Consider the following 21,713-nt stretch of genomic DNA (forward strand, 5'->3'; position numbering starts at 1 on the left):
TAACTGAACACAGTTTAATGACCAAAAACCGTGATTTTTTTTTTTTTACCTTCAAGACATCAATTCACAAAACTTTCTGCATATCGTCTACTCTTAGTCTCTTTGTAAAAGGTATTATATTTTATAGTGTTCCTTGAATTTAGAATGGGGAATTGATTATTCTTGAAAGAAATGCATCTAACATAGAGGGTTATCTGTAAGAATACATTTGCCACTATTGAAGGATTACAGCTCATAATTCTACATAGAATTAGCACTAGGAGACCTGGCTTCCAGCAAATAATCATTTCCATCAACAGAAACACATACTACCATGTGTCCTTGAGCAGTTGCTAAAAGCTGTTCCTATATTTGCTATGTGTGTGTATAAATAGAGATAATGATAAATGGCTATATGTGGAATGAGTGGGAGAATGAGTGTATATAAGCACTTCCACAACCCCCCCTTAACGAAAGCATCACTGAACCTAAGAAAATAGGGGGGAAAATACATGACTCATTATGCAATAAGCTCAACTTTCATTTCATACATTGGTTTCCATCATTCATTGATACGCATCTGATTTCTTGGTTTTCCTTTCTTGACTTCCTGGATTGACTACACTAACCATATCAATTGGAGTGTGCTTATTCCATGACTTTTTATAAATACAAATTTTAAATAGGACATGGAAATACAATTTTAAAGGTATCAAGGAATATTTACTGAAAAATAAGCTGTTCCTGTCCCCAGACATCCTCATCTCCTCCTAGGAGGCAACTGCTCTAAGTGATGCCTTGTATTCTACACTTCTGTAAAGGTGAGCTTTGGTAAGAATGGTTTTGTTTTATTTAGACTTATATGTCTGGCTAGATTCTACAATCTGTAGTAAGAAAAAGTTGCTATCCATAAACTACAGGCAAGGTATTATGTAGTCATAATATGATCTTTTAAAATCCTGAGGGTGGACTTTTTAAGCTGTCCAGCTGTTGTTTTAATGTATATATAATGTAGTTTTATTAAGAATTGAGTTGCCAGGGCGCCTGGGTGGCTCAGTCGTTAAGCGTCTGCCTTCGGCTCAGGTCATGATCCCGGGGTCCTGGGATCGAGCCCCACATTGGGCTCCCTGCTCAGCAGGAAGCCTGCTTCTCCCTCTCCCACTCCCCCTGCTTGTGTTCCCTCTCTCGCTGTGTCTCTCTCTGTCACATGAATAAACAAAATCTTAAAAAAAAAAAAAAAAAAAAGAATTGAGTTGCCATAATACACATCAAATAGGCACTGTGTTCATCCTTCCAGGTAAATAAACTCCACCTTGAGGTTAATTGCAAATGTTTTAAAGGGATTGTTGCAGTCTCTTTAGTTCTCAGAAGTATACTGGGACAGTGTGAAATTTTTAGTGGAATAACTGATCTTGCTGATAGCATGAAGCCAGCATGTTTTATTCTTTCTCTTCATTCTATGGTATTTATGGTGATGTTGAGCAAAACTAAATTGTGAACCCTTCCAGACTACCTGCAGGTATAACTTGTCCAGATGCTACTTGTCAAATGACCATTATGGCACCAGAATAACAAATGAAAGCTCCTTAGTTTATGTCTTCTGTGGGGATATTATATGATACCGTGGGGGTAGGGAAAAGGAGACGGAGCAGGGTGGGGAAGAGATGTACCCAGTGTTGTCAGTTATTCAGTGAAATCAATTATCTCATAGGCAATGAGGATATGTCATTTTTCTAATTATATATTGCCTGTGACTGTTCTTCTGGGAATGTGGAATAAAAGGAAAGTGAAACCAGAGATGTACAATGACTGACTGTTAGAAAACTTTAATAATTAATTAGAGAACATCTATGGTACTGCAGGGTCAGGGTGCAAGGAAAATCATCGATCCGTTTAGTACATAACGTAGGTAAAGTTGTTCCCTTTGATGTATTGTAACACTTCAACTGTTGTTGCTCTGGCACAAGAGTTCGGCTCCTAATAAACAGAATAGCCAGTAATATATTGTGCCGCTGCTGTCTTAACCCCTCTGTGTATGAAATTCAGTGAATCACTTTACATTTAATGGAAACATTTGTAAATCAGAGAAAAACTTCCTTCTAGACTTCAGTAGAAATAGAGTTGCTTCCTTAATAAGAATAAGAATGCTTCCCATTTCTCAATGTATTTAGGTGTGTTGTTTTTGACGTGAGAGCCTTCTCCCTTTATAAAAACAATTATCTTTTAAAAGGCCAGGGTTTAATTTTTGCCAGTTCGATAGTAGGAAAGCCTGACTTGTTTAAATTTGCAAGTCTCTGATTACTAGTATTCACATGTGCTTGTTGGCTGTTGTATTACCTCTTTTGTGAATTGGTTGTTCATTGGGAGATGCCGTCGACCGCTTTGCTTTTAGATTGTCTTTTGAGCCTTATGTAAGGTTTTAAAAGGCAAGTTTTGGTTTCTGTGCTCGGAAACTGCATTCCCAACCAGCGTTTCTTCCTCAGGTCCCGAGTGCTTTCTGATCAGAAACAGTTTGGTAAAGAGCCCTCTCTTACTGTATGGCTGCTATATAAATGCTGTTTTTAATAAGTACCAAAAATGTATTGAAATTGTCCTTGGATGAGAGTTTATCATTGTTGGCCTTTGGGTGAACTTTGAGCCTGAGCTGTTTCATTCAAGGCAACATGATGTCATTTAACTCACAAATTTCTCTTTTGCTATAAAAAGGAATGTTGTTACCCTAAGTAACGAAAAGGACCGATTAATGCCGGCACAACATCATTCACTTCTCAGGTCTCCACTGAAGACTTCAGCATGGCGAAGGTTTTATTGTTTGCGGAGGGTTGGTGGGGTTACGGTAGGGAGTAGGAAACAAGCTGCATTTGGTCTTGAATCTGCGAAGAATATTTTGCCTCACTGCCCACACGGCCTCCAGTCTGACCCAGCTCGCACTCCCTCCTCCAAATGAAAACCTTTGGATCCACCTTCATTTCTTTCTATTAAAAGACTCCCTAAGTCTCTTTCTAGATTTATATGTTCAGCTTATGAACATCTTGTAGGTTTTTCAACAGGAGCTAAAGCAGAGGGTTGTATCTCACATAAAAAACTAGATACCAGTTGGACTAGCATTTTGCCCTTTATTTGAGAAGCAGATTTCCCTGATTCCAATAGCCTTGAGGTTCATTTCAAGGAGAAGAGCTATTTACCATCCCCTAGAGCTGGGAGTGTGGAGTTCACTGGCAACAGAACCTGTAGTTGATTAGCTATGTCTTCCAAAGCTTCCAGAGCTCCGTGTAAGAGAATTTATTACTGGGAGTTCAAGAAATGCAGGGAAGAGTAGAACAAGAACAGAACCAAATGGATTTTTCTTTCATTGGCTTCACATTTAAGTGCTGCTCATTGTTCAGTATTATGCTTTGTGTTAGTTTATGTAAAAAGGATGCTTATAACGTGTAAGTGGTTTATCTGTTTATTTCGATATGCATTGTCAAATCTTTTTTTCTTTCATTGCTTTAAAAGCAGATGGTGCTGGGAGCAAATAATTATTCCATTTATTCTTTCATCTTAACAGAATACCTAGACGCTGTGCACTGTGTTGTAAACTCCACAGTTAAGAGATCTGGCTTTTTTCTGAATATCTAAACCATGCCCAATATGCTAAGAAAAATAATTACCTGCCCTAATATACTCAATATATTAATGGTAAAAACTTATTTTCTAACTGGAAGACTAGATATTTTGCCCCTGAACCTAGGTTACTGAGATCTAGTTATTACTTTTTGGATATTTTATTTTATTTTATTTTATTTTATTTTATTTTTTTAAAGATTTTATTTATTTATCTGAGAGAGAGAATGGGAGACAGAGAGCATGAGAGGGGAAGGGTCAGAGGGAGAAGCAGACCCCCCGCTGAGCAGGGAGCCCGACGTGGGACTCGATCCCGGGACTCCAGAATCATGACCTGAGCCGAAGGCAGTTGCTCAACCAACTGAGCCACCCAGGCGCCCCACTTTTTGGATATTTTAGAAAGAATTTGGTTCCCTGGAATTGAGGATATACTGTTCTTGTTTGGGGGAAACATTCTGAAATGTCAAGAGGTTTAAATTTCTCTAGGACTGGTAATAACTCATTTTTGGAACCTTGATTTAATCTTACATATCCTAACCTACAAGTCATAGTCTATATTCATTCTATTAACCAGTGTTAAAAAGAAGACTTTAGAGTGTCTTTAGATGTCTATTAATACAATGTTTATAACTCTTGGGGTGCCTGGGCGGCTCAGTGGGTTAAATGTCTGACTTCAGCTCAGGTCATGACCTCAGGATCCTGGGATGGAGCCCCACATCGGGGCTCTGCTTGGCAGGGAGTTGGCTTCTCCCTCTGCCCCTCCCCCCTGTTTGTGCACGCGCGCTCTCTCTCTCTCTCTCTCTCTCTCTCGCTCGCTCTCAAATAAATTTGTTTATTTATTTGAGAGCGAGCGAGAGAACATGAGCAGAGGGAGTGGCAGGCAGAGGGAGAAGCAGGCTCCCCACTGAGCGGGGAGCCTGGTGCGGGGCTCGATCCTAGGACCTTGGGATCATGATCCAAGCTGAAGGCAGACGCCTACCTGACTGAGCTACCCAGGTACCCCAAATAAATAAAATCTAAAAAAAAAAAATACAATGTTTATAACTCTTTAATTTAGCAGTTATTATTTGAGTAGCTTAATACTTTGTAGCTTAGTTTAACAGCATCTAAATTAATACTTTTAACTTTCTCTAACTCAGAAATACCATATTTTATATGGGTAATTTGTAAAAATTCTATACTGATTGATCCTTACATTATAGTGCAGAAGACATCTAAAATTTCAAAATTTGCACAGAACTTGTGCAAACCATTTACATATCTGAGAAGTTATATTATATTGACTTTTTCCACTTTATAATATTGAGAATTTTGTTATGTGGGATTCAGACTTAGGGTCATTATCAAGGTAGCATTTCATCTTTCTGTTCATAATTTTACTCATATTGTTCTACTGACCTGGAAGTTTTTGGGGTTTAGATTAACAGGACTAATTTGCAAAGGTCGGCACTGAAACAGATTTGTTTTTGTTTGCTTTGCACATAAACACATATTAAAATATATAAATATATACATAGAAACACACATTTGTATACATAGACACACCCATATATCACTGTAAGACAGCAAAATACACTTCGTGATTTTTTTTTAGCATTTATTTACTCACTAGAAGCATGATCTGCTTTCCAGAGAACACAGTATAAACAGTCTGGCTCACAGTTACCTCATAATGATCTGCTCATCCTGCCCTTGCTTGTTGATCTATACTTACCACATGCCTGTGTGTAGAAGCAGTACTTTTGAAGTTGTATTCTCTAAAGTAAATTGGCAGTGTAGCCTTTCTAGTTAGATGGATAGGTTTGTTTTAAATTACTGCTCCTAAGGTAGGGAAGGAACATGGCAGAGATTTTTATTACAGAATTCCATATTCTTTTCCTGTCTCAAGTTTATTAATGATCTAAGAATAGTTGGTACATGTAAAAGATACTAAACATTTTTCTTTATATAGAAAGATGTCTATGTTGGTCCATTAAACTCAGGCTTATGAGACATGGAACTTAATTTTTTTCTATAAACAAATTCTCTTATGTAATTCTCTTTTGTGCCTTCTTTCTAACAAGTGTGGAAAAATTAATCTCAATCAGTGGTACCTCCTCCAAAATTGCTTCTAAATTCTATAGGACTTTCAGAGTGCAAAGATAAGAGATGGGAGCGTTGGAGACATTTTATCCTTATTGTCACCACTGGGATGTCCCAGTTCCCTACCTGATCACTGGTTACTGGTTCCGCTAGGTCTCTGCAGCATCCATCCTTGTTTCTACTTCAAAGCCTTTTCAAAGCCTGTCAGTTCTCTGGATCTCGTCCATGTTCCTCTTGTACACATATGAAATACTATTCTCAGCTAATCCACAGGAAACTTGGAGAGGTTATCACAGACTTGACTGTGTAAACAAACTGTGTGCACACCTCTTCTTCTCTTGAACCTTGTGGGATCTCTTGCTACTTCCTTGAGCTCTACCCAAGAATGAAGATAGGATTTTTCACAGATGTTTTATCCCTAAACCTCCTGGGATTCAGTCATTTTTCCCCTTCCTTAAGGACTCTCTTTTTACCCCTTTCTGCTGATGGCACTCTTGCTTTAATCTCAATCCTTCCTAATAATTGGCTGGTTAGAGAGTATGGAAGCCTTGCTCTTAATTATCATACTTTCAGGTTTTTTTCCTTATGCCAGGGTCAAGGTTTTGAATTCTTTTTTCATTGTGACTTGGTATGTCATTGCTTCCTTAACATAGTGAACATGGAATGTACTTCCCACCTGGATTGGGGAAAATTTTTAAACACAAAGTAAGGGAGAGGGAAGGATATTTATTTGATGTTGAAAATGTTATCCCATCCGACTTGTGTTTTATATTGTGAATCTTCTGGATGCTTCAAAGCTATTGGAAAACTATTTTTTAGTGAACATAAGGTGTGGAACTCTTAAAATCTCTATTTAGGAATTCAGGATTCAGATTTAATGTTTCATAGGTATGTATTTGGTATTTTTATCACTTTCTTTGGAAAGTAGGGGGACGGTTGGGAGGAGGGGAATTTTTTTTCTTTTTCTTCTTCTTTTTTGAACTTTTTACTATGGGAAATGCCAAACATACACAAAATTAGAAAACAATAGTATAATAACTCTCCATGTACCTATCATCCAGCTTCAACAACGATCAACTCATGACTAATCTTGTTTCATCTACAATCCTACTCCTTACCCCTTCCCTGACACTGTATTCTTTTTAAGTTTATGCCATTTTGATAATGGATAAATAAATGTCCAACTATTCTGATCTCCTCGCTTAGTCCAGAATCCAAAATTCCATTCACTTAATACCTAATAGAGTGCTCATGCTGTGACATCCCAACCTGGGGTCAGCATATATAGAATGCAACATAAACTCTTTGAAAAGTTCTCATTAAATGGTAGTTAGTTATACAAGGATGTAATTTCTCACTTCTCTTTACAACTTTCTAATATCTTTTCATCACATTACCCTAGCTTTATTGGGGGAAAAAAGCCCTAAGCCATCTGCTGGTCCTCCCTCCCCACCCCCTTTGTTTTACTGAACTCATCTTCCACTTTCAACCTGCCTCACCACACCCAACTATGTCAGCCTCCTAATAATTACCAAAACATTTTCTTTTTGCTCCCACTTCAAAATCTTTGTACTTGAGATTCTCTTTGTAACGCTTTCCCCTCACGTATCTGCATAGCCTATTCATTCACCTCCTTAAAATCTTCTCCACCCTCAATTCCTTTCCAAAGTATGTCCTAACCTTTAGATATTTGTCCTTAGTCACTTTCTTGACTACTATTTATGGAGGTTTTGAAGGATCCACTTGTTCTGTTTTGTCTTAAGAACTTAATACAGGGGCATCTGGGTGGCTCAGTCGGTTTAAGCATCCGATTCTTGATTTCAGCTCAGGTCATGATCTCAGGGTTGTGAGATTGAGCCCCACGTTGGGCTCAATGCTCAGTGGGTGTCTGCTTGAGATTCTCTCCTCCCTCTGCCCCTTTCCCCTGCTCTCTCTCTCTCTAAAAGAAATAAATAAATCTTTTAAAAAAAGAATTCAATATAAAATTTATTTATTGAAAAGATAACAAATGGCTTAGGAACAACTCAGCCTTCTGCAAACATAAATTTACTTAACAGTTTTGCAATATACACCAAAATTATTCCCAAGAGGATGCTTAAATATTAATGAGATAATTATTATGATACTCTTTTCTTCATGATAATCATTCAGAATCATAAGAAATTACATGTTTTCCTTCGGTGATCACTGGTGTTTTGTGCCAAATGCCAGCATGCCTGTCAAAGTAGAACTATGATTTTGAAAAAATAGTGGCTAATCATTTTCACCACTGCAAATCTTAACACTTTAATACCGTTTACCCCCTTCTGAATGGTAATTGATGGCTTAGGTACCACTTCTCCTCCGCCAGCAGTTAAGTTAGGTTTTTTTTGAGCACGCATCCTTTAAAATCTTGCCCTAGGTTCTTCGCCTCTGTCTACTTGATTTGAATCGGTTTCACTCAGATTTAGTTCTTCGGAATACCTTGTCTGGCAATATTCTCAGTCACAGCTCGGGAAGGAACTATACACCTGTATAACTCCTAATCAGCATTAGGAGATTTAAATATGTTCATATCCTTTTATTTCATTTTTGGGAATGTAGCCTAACAAATGTAGCACATGTAGATGCATACAGACAAATCTCTGGGTGATGGAAATTATGAGAGGATTTTCTGTTTCTCATTCTTTTGTATTCTTTTTTTAATACTCACATACTTCCTCCTTTTTTTTGCCTTTTTTTTCTACTTCCCCCAGTACTTCACTGCTTTATTTCTCTTGGTATTAAAATCACAGATAGAGGCAGAGAGTATATGAGAAATCATTGTGTCTTCTGCTCAGTTTTGCTGTGAACTTAAAAGTATTCCAAATATTTGGGGCGCCTGGGTGGCTCAGTCAGTTAAGCGTCTGCCTTTGGCTCAGATCATGATCCCAGGGTCCTGGGATCAAGCCCTGTGTCAGGCTCTGTGCTCAGTGGGGAGTCTGCTTCTCCCTCTCCCTCTGTGTTCTCTCTCTTACTCTCTCTCAAATAAAGTCTTAAAGAAAAAGTATTCCAAAAAATAAAGTCTATTTTATAATAAAAATAAGCAAATAAATACTATGGGACTTTAAAAAGAAGAGGCTAAGTTTTTATTGGGATAATATTTGGTTTATAGTAGGAACTCAATAGACGTTTGTTGAATAATTTTATTGCTTTGACTAAGCAAAGGTTCTTCCTTGTATAAGAAAATAGGCTCTTGTATTTTTTTTCTTTGTGTTTTAAGACTATATTCTACCGCTTAAGAATTGGGGAAACTACTGAAGTATCCAAGAAAATGAAATATTTCTTTGGATAAATGAAATGTTTCAGAAACTAGAAGTGTTTTACGTTAAAAATGCATATTTATGCCTTTTAATTGATGTGAAACTACTAAATAGACTCTCAAAGAATCTTGACGTTTGTTTTAATAAAAATTCCTCCCCAAATTATAGGAACTGCGTCAAATTAATTTCTTTGTTAATTGGAGATGATTGACATGTCCTGAATCCCGAGCATGTGTCATGGAATTGCCACTGCTCCTTACTGTACTCGTGCTGCTAAAGGTGCAGCTGGTTGTTTATTTCTTTTACACTGATATCTGTCATGACGAAATTCCTGTAGATACTTTTTAAAGTGTACTCTTAATTGGAGATCTTTCTTACTCCTAAGAAATTCAGCCTTTCGGGGCGCCTGGGTGGCTCAGTCGTTGAGCGTCTGCCTTCGGCTCAGGTCATGATCTCAGGGTCCTGGGATCAAGCCCCGCATTGGGCTCTCTGCTCGGTGGGGAGCCTGCTTCTCCTTCTCCCACTCCCCTTGCTTGTGTTCCCTCTACCACTGTGTCTCTCTCTGTCAAATAAATAAAATCTTTAAAAAAAAAAAAAATTCAGCCTTTCTTGTTCCTTAATTATTTGAATCGCCTTTGTGCATTAAACATCATATTTTATGTTAAAATTCAACACAGTGTCCAGGATGGTTGCAACCACGTGAATTTTTCCACAGCATGGGTTAAAGTTGTTTAAATATGTTTTCTTTCTCCTACAGTGGCTCCCCCTGGAAGTCCGGGGCCCATTACTCGGCATGGGTCCTATGACAGTTTAGCTTCTGACCACAGTGGACAGGAAGATGAAGAATGGCTTTCTCAGGTAAAACTCTAAAATGTTTGGCCTATTAAAGTGAAAGAAAACAGAAATCCATTGTCTGTGTTTATTCTTCAATTCTAAAAACTTAAAAATTATTTTCCTTAGAAGAAAATGGGCAGAATTGGGAACTCTTTGTGGGATCACCAAGAATTAATCAGTTGTCTTGCCATATGAAGAATTTCTTATAAATACTGCTGCAAGGATACATATACATATATTTTATATGTATTGTACACGTGTGTGTGTGTGTGTGTGTGTGTGTGTGTGTGTACATTAGCTTTCATACAGAGGGCATAAAATATGCATAGCTTTCAAACAATCCATGTATATCCCTTAGAACCTTTGGGTTTTAGATGGACTGTTTGGATTAAAATGAGAATTGGCCTTGTTGAAACCATGAAGCCTTTCAACAATATGTGGGCTATGTTTTGTGGAGCCAACATTTTCTGAAGATTGGGCCCATACTTGGATTAGAAGAGGTCAGCCTTCTACTCTGCACACGTCCTGATTGTGCCCAGCTGGGTTCCTTTCCTCGGCTCCCGTCCTGCTGCCTCCCGTGGTCCCTCAGCCAGGCCTGTGACAGCTCCAGCTGACCCTTCCTCCCCTTGCCAGGTGAGGCTGTCTTCATCGCAAGGGCTTTGAAATAAAAGATACTTGGGCACATTTCAAAATGATGAGATTACGAATGACTTCATTACAAATGCTGTTATGTCTGCCTCAAGTCTGACATCACTTGGTGAAGTTAATGACCTGTCTCAGATTACCAATCCAAGCGGCTTTCATCAGACAGGTGCCTCCGTGGAGGTTCGTGCAGTTTCCCTGCTTTCTCGGGGAGGGTAGCCTGACAAACTAAAGGGAATCTGGAAGCCGGAGCATCAAATTGTGTGTAGGTGACATACGTTTCATTACACCTAAAGCACTCACGGGAAGCTCCTTGAAGGAGGGTCCATGCTTCGATTCCTGGTCTGTGGAGGTGCCTCCTTTCTTGAGGATACCATGGTAAAGTAAAGAGAAAAAAAAAATGCTGGCAAAGAAACCACTGTCCTTCACTTCAACTTTTCAGTTAGAAGAAGGGGTAATGTGTGCTGTCAGTGTGAAAGTATAGACAATATGTTTGTACTGCACACACTAGGAGAGTGAATAGGAACATCTGGTCATTGCCTCAGTGAAACTGTATTGGCATCTGTTTACCTCTCGGCTCTGTGACACGGATGGTTCTGAGCTTAAAATACACAGAATGCTTTATCTGTGGCCTAATTTACATTGCAGGATACAGCTACTTGAATCAGAAATCGCTGTCCTAAATCTGAGTATTTTTTGCCCTGTGATTAGTGGGAATGCGAATGTTGTTCCAAGACCATGATGCTTTTGCCCTTTAGGACTTGCCAAACACAGAGCTGCACTCTGCGAACCTTTTCAGTTGTGTTTTGTTAAGAATTAATCACCGCAATCAGAGAAATGTGATTAAATATGAAAGAACTCAGGGCAAAACTAAGGCACATGGGAAGTCAGTTCCGTAAAGTGTATATGCAGACGTGGATGCAGCAGTTAAAGACTTCGAGAGGTAGTCTTTCACCAAACGTTTGCATATTTAGTCTCCTCATCAAGTTGCTCATGTATAAAATCATATGATATGTTTATCTTCAGGTTTCATTCTGTATCCTCTACTCTCTGCTCTGTCTTTAAAGTCTTTAATATTGGCACCATTCCCTATCCCCTCTATAGAGCATGAAATTCATAAACCTTTTAGTATTACTGTTTTGCAGCACTTAAAATACCTGTGTCAATGTTCATGGTAGTGGAGGAAACGTCCTAATTAAATAATGGTGTTTTGAAGACAAATCTAGTCTGAGAGAAAGTATATAATACTCTCTTCATTTAAAAGTTGACTTGGGGGGATTTTGAGGGTAGCATAGTAAATATTATGGAATATTTACTGGAAAGAAACTGGCTTTGGGTGTTGAAAATTATTTCAGACCTTTTCTTTTCCTTGGATAGTTTAAGAACAACTTCAAGTTTGTCATGAGCTTGATCCTCCGTGAAGGAATTACTTTTAATCTGTGGATTGATAGGTGTAGTATTCAGTGCATGCCCACAAAGTGGTAAGTACTGTCTAGAATGAAAAAACGTAGTCCCTAGGGAGTTGATGCTAGTTATATGAGGCAGGCAACTGGTCCTTTTACTCTTTGACTTTCATGTTGTATATGTGTGGACTGTGTGTATGTGTGTGCATGTGCATGCTCACACCCATATAAATACATACACACACACACACAATGAATTTTTTGTTTATTTTGGTAAAAATCAGTGGAGGGATGTAGAGAATGTCTATCTAGGCTGTGACTCTCATTGCCTTTTGATTGTGGATGCCCCGTACCTCTCCTACTTGGTTAAGATGGGCTTGGAGGGTGTTCGGAGACAGGATGGGGGGGATCACGAAAGGCTCTTCAAAGGAGGTCATAAGACATTTAAATCATGATTCGTAATCTGTTCCAGGTAGAAATTGTAACACACACTGGACCCCACAGACGTCTGTGGATGGGTCCCCAGTTCCAGTTCAAAACCATCCATCCCTCAGGCCAAACCACAGTCATATCATCCAGTTCATCTGTGTTGCAGTCTCACGGTCCAAGTGATACTCCACAGCCCCTTTTGGATTTTGATACAGATGATCTTGATCTCAACAGTCTCAGGTAAGAAATAAGAACTAGGGAGTGATTTGACTAGATTAATATATGCATTTTTAATGAGCATCTTAGCTAATATTGACATTTTCCCTTTTGGCACAGTTTTATGGTGCAAAATACATCCACTGTAGCTTGTGATTCATTATTACTGCTGGGGGTCTTATGTGGGATCTCCTTACATTCAATAAATATTTGTGTTTCAGATTGTATTTCCCCAAATCTAATATTCAGTGCATTTTTAAAAAAAAATCTCATTTTATGCTGCTTTCCTCATATTTATAACTGCTTAAAGTCTGAGGGTGCCCTCCTTTCCTGATCTTACTGACACTTCATCTTTCGACTAACCTTCGTCTAGATCCTGCTTATTCCTTCTTTTAGGCTTTAAAAAGTTTTTGGATGAGAAAGAATTGATATAAATTCACTTATAGTTTATCATATATATATAATCATCATATATATTCTCTGACCCTCACTTGTAAGAATCATAGTACAAGGTTTACAGAATATGCTTTTTATTATTAAAGATTTTTTTCTAATGCAGCTGAGAACTTTTTGACTTTTGTAGTCTCAGGTTTGCTTACCAGTTTAATTTGTTACATCCAGCCCTGACACATTCTGGTATAACAATGAAAGGCTGAGTCTAATGCAGTGTAATCTCCCTTTTTTTTTTTTTTTTTAAAGATTTTATTTATTTGACAGAGAGACAGTGAGAGAGGGAACACAAGCAGGGGCAGAGACAGAGGGAGAAGCAGGCTTCCCGCCGAGCAGGGAGCCTGACGTGGGGCTCGATCCCAGGACCCTGGGACCATGACCTGAGCTGAAGGCAGACGCTTAACAACTGAGCCACCCAGGCGCCCCTGTAATCTCCCTTTCCTTGTCTTCTCTTATAAAAAATTCTGTAATGTATCTTACTTGAATCTAAAATAGACCTTTTTCTTACATCTCTTTAAAAATTATGGAAAAATGTGTCCCAATTATATATTGGAAATATATTTTTATATATCTTTTTGTCAGTATCTGTTTGTCTAACAATGCAAAAGCTGTTGCAGAGGTAGATTAGGCCTAGATGTTTCTTCCTTAAGAGTAATTCATGGGGTGCCTGGCTGGCTCAGTTGGTAGAGCATGGGACTCCTGATCTCGGGGTCGTGAGTTCAACTGCACAGAGGGTGTAGAGCTTGCTTTAAAAATAAAAAAGTAATTCATGTAATGGAAGATGTCTCCTATAATACCTTTTCCAGTGTCTTAATTTTTTATTTGTTTGCTTTGTACTTTATTTCTTCCATACATTTTTGCTTTTCTTTTTTTTTTTTTAAACATAGCATGTCTTCCAGGTTTTCAGAAGTGGAACTTTCCCCCCAAGATGTCAGGCAATAGTGACAATACTGAGTACTAGACCAGTTTTCACTGGTACCAACTGTAAAATGTAATCTGGTGTCGATAGTCCATTTTCAGGAAGTTGTCAGTCCTCAACTTAATGATTCAGCGTGTAGTCATTCATGTTTATAAGTCATTTGGGTACTCAGATGTTAATAATAAGGCATTTAAAATAGACAACCCATAAAACTATGTTTATTCTCTTTATTGAACTATTCACAAGATCCTTTTTTCTTTTTTTCCTCTGATGACTGTCACCTGGTACTATAATAAGCCCTTGTCCCTCTTCTTTGGAGGATATCTCTAGTCTCCTATATATGCGGCTCTGTTCCTTTGCTTTGTGACCTCCAGCTTGCTTAATGACTCTTTACTTCAGACATAGCCCTTCATCTAAGAGCTCTCTAACTTGCTTCTTCAGACAGCTATTGTCCTAAATTCATTCTAGAATGTTCCTCAGGGGCTTTCCTTTTTCTTATGCTAAAGCATTCCCAGTATTTGTCATTTAAATGATTTTAAACTGTATATATTTGATTAGAATATTGTCCTTTTTTGTTTTTTATTTTTTAAATAGGCTCCACACCCAGCATGGGGCCTGAACTCACGACCCCAAGATCAAGACCTGGGCTGAGACCAAGAGTCAGATGCTTACTGAATGAGCCACCCAGGCGCCCCAAATATTGTCCTGTTTATTGGATACATCTAAACTTTAGATACCTTTATTGGGGGTCACAGGCTTATACATTTGTTTTGATTATCTTGTAATTTATATTTAAAAATCAGAGCATATAGGCCCTTGGTTAAAACCTTAACTTCCATTAGAACACGGTTTTGATGGGAAATTCAGATTTGACTTACATCATTTGAATTATAGTGGCCTCTTTAGTACCATTTCCTGCCCAGCATCCAATTAGAAATCCAGCTATTTATATTCTCTTCATTCCTGTTTTCCTATTGCTCTGAGTGCTTCACCTCTATTTCGTCTACATTTCTTTAGGCTTATGTACAATGGTACTATGGCTGTTAGCCTTACTTTCTCCTTCAAACTGTAAAAAAAAAACTTTATTTAGATGTTTTTGATTCAGCTGACCCTTTACACCTGGTACCCTGTCCTGTACTCCATAAGATATCACTAAGAATGATGTGGTGCTGTGATATTCTGCCTCCCTATATCCTAACCTAAGGGGGGAGCAGGCAGGTATAGAGTTGACTGTCATGTCCATAAGGGAATCAGGGATGGCCTAAACTCATGGCAGCTCCTTACTTGGAGCAGGGATTTAAACTGTAAAAAAGGTCAATGAAATATTTATTTTTAGATCTGAGAAAGAGATCATGTAAAAGAAGCTAAGATACGAAGTCTAGTTTTCTACTCAAGATTAGCTCCTTTTACTTTATTATTTTATTTTTTCATCTAGTTACTTAACACATCCATCAGCTCACATATTTAGTATATATGTGTTGTGATTATTTTAGTGAGGCTCTTTCATTGAATTTCAGTTATGTAGTACAGTGTCATCAACCATAGTAATTGTGTTATTCATTTGATCCTCAGACCTTATTCATGTTATTTTTTTTTCAGTGATCCATAATTCACCTAACATAAAATTCACTGTATAATTCAGCCAGTTTTTAGTATATTCACTATGTTGGGCAGTATCCCCACTATCCAATTCCAGAACATTTCCATCACCTCTACCAGTTTGTTTTTATTTTTGTCATTTTTATTATGGAAAAATTTCACACATATATAAACATATTTAAAGTTAAAGAAAATAATAGGATAAGCCCTCGTGTATCTGTTGCCAGCTTCAACACATCCATTCATGGCCAGCCTTGTTTCACCTCACCCACAACTCTGGATTATTCAGAAACCGTGATAGAGATTGAATTAATAATAGGAAATTTATTAGTTCACTTAAGTTGTTTAGACCGGGAGGGGGCTTTAGTTTGGATGAACTGACCATATCTAACTGTCTAGCTTCTTATTTCTGTTAAGAACCAGAAAACATCTTCTCCAGACATTTCAAATAAACAGCTCCTCTTTTCTCACTGGCCCAAATTTGCTTAGGCCTACCCATCCTGGAGCTAATTAATCTCTGCCATGAGCTGATGGGATTACCATGACTGGTGTAGCAAAATCAGCTGGGGTAGAACAAAGATTAGGTGGTACGTGATGTCTGTGATGTCCGCAATAGCAGCGACGAGAGTCTTTGTTCTCAGTACTTTAGGCTTCCAGCGCTGGATCAAATGCATTGTCCTTCACCTACCTCCTGGTTCTTTTTTTCACACAACAAATACACAAACATTTAAACCATGCTTTCAGGAACTACTCTTTTTCTGCAGTCTATTCTTGGCATTTCAGGCTTCTATAATCTGTCCCATGGCGTTCATCAACCTCTTCTCGCCCACCAGGATCCACTGGGAACTCTATGCTTCAGCCAAATCATGCTCCTCAAGCTGCCCTGCATTTGTCAGGCTTAGTTACCAATCCAAGGGTCTGCTTGTTTCATTCTATGCTTAAGGAACACTTCTTGCTCCTCTGCATATATACATATCCTATTACTGCATACATATCCAATTCCTATTCCACCTCCATAAGATCTTCCCAGTCTGCTGTGGACCATGTATTCATTACCCCGTTTTCTCATTCTGAGCTTTAATTGCCTGTTTCACTCATTTTCACCCTTTTCTTTTGCATCAGTCATGAATGTCCATGTGCTAGACCACATATCCACACATAGACCTTCTAGTTCATGTTTTGTTTCTGCCTGTCCCTAGAATAATACTGACACATGTTTAATATTCAGCAAATACTCATTGAATGAATGAATTACCAAAAATGCATGCTTATATTGCTATAACAGGTCTTTTTTCCTCTAAGTTGTATGGGGGTCTCAGATTTTCTAGTCATACAGATTTTTTTATGTTAATAGTATTTATCTAATACAGCTGGAGAGAGACTCTTGGCATTTATAGATTTATCATTCCTAAGCAACTTGAAATTATATGTAGTAAATTGCAGTTTTGCTGAGACTCTAATTGATTCTTACATGCTAATTGGTAATTTTATGGAGGTAACTCAGTTAGATAATAGTGATCCTAGTAGCTAAACCTGTGGCCACCACATTCCAGCACAGCTTTGTTTTCCTATGCTTCTTGTCATATATAAAGTAACTTTCATTCAGGATTGTAAGGGAGTTCCTCAAGATTTTGTATCTAGTATATGCTGCCTTTTATGGCAGGTTTTACTAGCTATGGTGCTATTTGTCAATTTGAAGAGTATCAAAACTCTTCAGATCTGTCCCTTGGAAATGTCAAAGGTTTTGGTATAAAGTATTTTGTTTCCTTTCCCGTTCTACTAAATTTATCCCTTTCAATTAATGTCAATTTTTCAACCCCTTACTTAAAATCTATTGAGTAATTTACAAAGAGGAGAAGAAGTCTGGAGTGTAGGGAATGTTTGCAGTGCGTTAGCTTTGTGCAAGAATTAGGGACTGCAGTTCCCGTCTTTGTCTTGTTTTAGAATGAATGGTTCTTTAATGGATTGGCCTAATCCAGCATTCCTGATTTAAGGTCTGTTGTAGCACGCGACAGTTTTGATGCCGGTAACATATGTGAATTAAATTAAATTGCCTTGCAGGATCCAGCCGGTCCGCTCTGACCCAGTCAGCATGCCAGGGTCATCCCGTCCAGTTTCTGATCGAAGGGGAATTTCCACCGTGATTGATGCTGCCTCAGGTAGAAAACCACCTCCAAAATGTGTGCTGGATAGTTCTGTGCATTTTCAATTTCTTTTCCTGCGCAATGGAGAGAATGATATTTTTTGCCTTCCTCTTTTTGTTTGTTTGTTTGTTTTGGGATGTGCGTGCATGCTGTGCATGCATATGTGTATGTGTTTGTTAAAACAGTACCGTGCCGACATTTGTTGCTAAACAATGCCATGCATTTAAATATTGTTAAGGTTGTGAATGATGCGATGGGGTTGGCACTTGATTAAATGTAATGAACACAGTATTGAAGGCTACAGGGTTGATGACTGTTTTGCCTTTGATCTCTCAAATGTGGAGAAGCAACCTTGACAGAGAACGTAAATACAATATATGGATTCAATTTACTCAACCTGTTGAGTATCAAAATGCCTGATCTGTGGAAGTAGAGAGTCCAAATGCTGTAGCTTAAATGGTTTTATTATTGAAAGCATAAAGTTTAGAAATTCATTAACTTAACTTTAGTCTATCTATCACAGTTATTAACCTCCTCTCCTTGGAACCAAGCCATGAATATGTATCATTAGTACCTGGGAGTAGATCTTTGCCTCTGTAGGTGATAGTTGCTACATTAGTATTGTCAAACTGTTTTCTGCCACGTCTGCCAAATCATAGACCTGTTTATAGTAATACATTTTTCATCTCTACATGTATTGATAAAATAAGGACAGTGATGCTTTCTGTTATGGTGTAGCTGCAGAGCATCTGAAGAGAGCATACAGCAGGGTTTCATCAAGAAAAAGTCTCTTATGAGTAGAATTATTAAATACTTGGCATTAGTCAAACAGTTGAGTCAGAGAGGATTTTAATCTATAGCAATTTCAAAATCCCCAGAGACCGCTGATTTGATTGAGGCTTAAACTGTGAAAGAAAATGGAAACAAACACAAAACTGATTTGTGAAGGTCACTTTTAAAAGACCAAAGCTTCTGTTTCTGATTCTGTGTCTGGATGTGTTTTGAAGTTTGAAAGCTAAACGGTTTTGTACGTTTTCTTAGCTTTCTGATTTTTTTGTCAGTGGATTGTACCTGGTGTCTGATTTACCTGTCCACATCGAGGGCTGTGCCTTCATTTTTAATGTAGACTCTTACTTTAGAAAGCTCATACTTGTCCCTCTGCTTTCTCTTGGCAACCATGGTTCGTCCCTTGGAAACAAGCACAGAAATGTGTGAAGTCTTTATCCTTGCTTCCCTGCATTGAAAAATATTGAGATGGGAGACTTAAACAATAAATCTTTTTGATAGTTTCAATCTGAGAATGCTAACAGATCCTGCTCATCTGGAATTACCATTTAACCATCGTGAATCCTGGAAGCGATGTATTGTAACCTAAAGTATTTGATTCAAGATTATAGTAGTAGCCTTTGTTGGGGTTTTTTTTAACATTCTTAAACTGCCATATTATGAATGTTTTAGAGTCAAGTGACGCCCAGTCAAGTGAAACACATGTCCCTAAAGCAGTTATTGGTGTTATTAGAAGTTGCCATATTCAGCACTCTGCTCTGAGGTAATACTCCATATTTATCATGTAGCACTATCTCAATTTTAGCTCTTTGTAAAGTTACATCTCATGCCACAGAGAGGAGTTTCATTGAGCTATTGGCAACTGTCATTTGACTTAAATCTGCTGGGAGAAGAGTTTTTATTTTTTTTTATTTTTTTATTTTTTATTTTTATTTTTTATTTTTATTTTTTTTAAAGATTTTATTTATTTATTTGCGAGAGAGAGAATGAGAGACAGAGAGCATGAGAGGGAGGAGGGTCAGAGGGAGAAGCAGACTCCCTGCCGAGCAGGGAGCCCGATGCGGGACTCGATCCCGGGACTCCAGGATCATGACCTGAGCCGAAGGCAGTCGCTTAACCAACTGAGCCACCCAGGCGCCCGGGAGAAGAGTTTTTAAATTGATGCTTGAAAAAGGAAGTAGATCTTTGCCCTTGATTTACTTACATTTGCATCAGAGACACATTGTAGGAGATCCTAGGATATTGTTCTACAACTGTGAGCCTCTGCCCGAAAGTACTAATCTTTTGAGTAGAGAAAGGACTTCTTGGTGACTAAGCTGTTGTTATTTTTCTAAGCCTATTTTCATTCCAGAAAGCCATAGTTCCTTTGAGACAGAACAATGAAATATGTGTGCTGCTCTCTCTAACTTTGAGCTAAAGAAACCCTATAGATGAGGAATTGGACTGTTACGAATAATTCTCTACTTCTCCAATGGTTTGGATCCCTTTTGTTAAACGCATTTTTTTAAGTGAGTGAATAATGTTTTGTTGGGGAAACTTAATCTACTTTATCTGATAGGACCACTGTTGTAACAGACTTTTCTGTTGCTATTTAGGAAGATCAGAGACTAAATGGTTTGGGTTCCTTATAAAAAGAAGTTAATAATGGGAAAATTCTGCTTTAGATTCTTCGATTAAGAAGAGTCTAATAAATCTGTACAAGTGCTCGTGACCCAGGAAGTGCTTCTCTGATTATGACCCATGCGTTGGAGTCAGCTGCATATGGCGAAGATGCTTTTCTGGCGTTTTGATTGCTTTTGCTTCGAGATACGACTACTGTGGTCCCTCCTCTTATTGGGCTTCATTGCTTTGTCTTACCTTCACGCAATACAACTCAGTGTATTGCCTTTTTAATTGTTCCTGTGGCACATTTTATAACCGTCCTTCTGTTCCAGTGACAGCTCTTGTCCTGTCTAAACTAGTGATGGTATAATTACTTTTCATGTGATTACTTTTCAGAGGCATAGAATTTCGAAATTTAATGTGATGTGAGTAAATTGTTTGACAGTTTAACAGTGTTCAAAATGAAAATATTTTATTTATACCTTGGGCCAGCCTGTTATGTTTTAGATATCTATATATTTAGCTGGCAGTGTTATTCTGTTGAAGCTAAAAGAGATCAGCAGAGCCTTGTACCACTTTTGCTAAGAAATTTTGTTATTATAATTTCTTGATCATCTAGTATATCTGTTCTTCACTCCTTCACATAGAAGAACATTTACTAAAATATGTATGTTTTTACTTATTGACTTCAGTGATTTAGGCATGACATAAATCCTATGCCTTTAGATACCTATGAACCAACATCTTACTGTCTCTTTATAAATATGTGTATTTAGACTGGCAGATCTATAACTGCTTTCTAAGTGGATGTCATTCCCATAACATCTGACCTTTGGTGATTCAAAAGGGTACTATCCTACCTAAAATTTTGAGTTTAGATAATTATGAGATGTTCCCTTCTTGACTAAGAAGAAGACCATTCTGGAAAGATACTTTATAGGATTTTACCCTTATACACAGGCTACCCGGAACAAAGGAGATTTGAAGGAACCATTCCATTTTTCATTAACATCAGTGTCTCTGAATCATAGATAACATTTCTAGACAAAATACTTTTTTTCTCTGTACATTCCTTTTGGTTAGGTATCTAAGAATTTCTTCCCATTGTTTGTTCTTTAACATGTGTCCTTTTGATAAATGTGTAGGACCTCTGAAGAGAAAGTAGAAAGATAGCTGTCCATGCTCCATTCAAACTTTGTTTCCCACCTTGGTGACTGATCCTCTTGTTCCCAGACTTGTGAGCTGTACCTGTTGGGTAACTTAATAACAACTCTAAGGTCGCTTTTGAGTCATCCAGACAGAAAGCCTAGAAAGATCTAGTTCATCCTAAGTTTGTTTCTCCTGGTTTGTGGTTTTACTATGGAAATTGATGTTTACCAAGAAAGAACTCAAAGCAACTGAGATTGAAAGACAGACTTATGCCTGACTCATGCAGAGAGCAGACATCTTTGTCAAACTCTACTAGAGTAAACATTGTAACATTGAAAACGTTATTGGAAGTGGTGGGGGCAGCATTTATGTACATTCCTATGGAAGATGATAGTAGGAGAAGGAAAATTGTGACAGTTACGTAAAATGAGTTCTTATCCTTTAGAGCAGGCTTTGATAAATCAGGAATTAGTGTTACAATAAACATTTCTATAAATAGGGACAGAATTCCAGACCTGGTATTTGTTGTTGTTCTTGACTCAAGATAAATATTATTTTAGTTGTACAGTTGAAGTAATCTAAATAATTTCTA

At 37.9% G+C, this 21,713-nt stretch overlaps 1 protein-coding gene across 7 annotated transcripts in view; it reads left to right on the forward strand.

The window, feature by feature from the left end:
• Positions 1-21,713, forward strand: part of BCAS3 (BCAS3 microtubule associated cell migration factor) — a 593,075-nt gene that overhangs the window by 314,378 nt on the left and 256,984 nt on the right. For all 7 annotated transcript variants that reach the window (XM_078064169.1, XM_078064164.1, XM_078064176.1 and 4 more), the window contains 3 exons: positions 9,706-9,806; positions 12,300-12,496; positions 17,502-17,599. In XM_078064169.1, coding sequence (XP_077920295.1) covers positions 9,706-9,806; positions 12,300-12,496; positions 17,502-17,599 — 396 coding nt within the window. The remainder of the gene's footprint in view (positions 1-9,705; positions 9,807-12,299; positions 12,497-17,501; positions 17,600-21,713) is intronic.

The sequence above is a fragment of the Halichoerus grypus genome, chromosome 2 (assembly GCF_964656455.1).
Source record: "Halichoerus grypus chromosome 2, mHalGry1.hap1.1, whole genome shotgun sequence".
Taxonomy (NCBI): Eukaryota; Metazoa; Chordata; class Mammalia; order Carnivora; family Phocidae; genus Halichoerus; species Halichoerus grypus.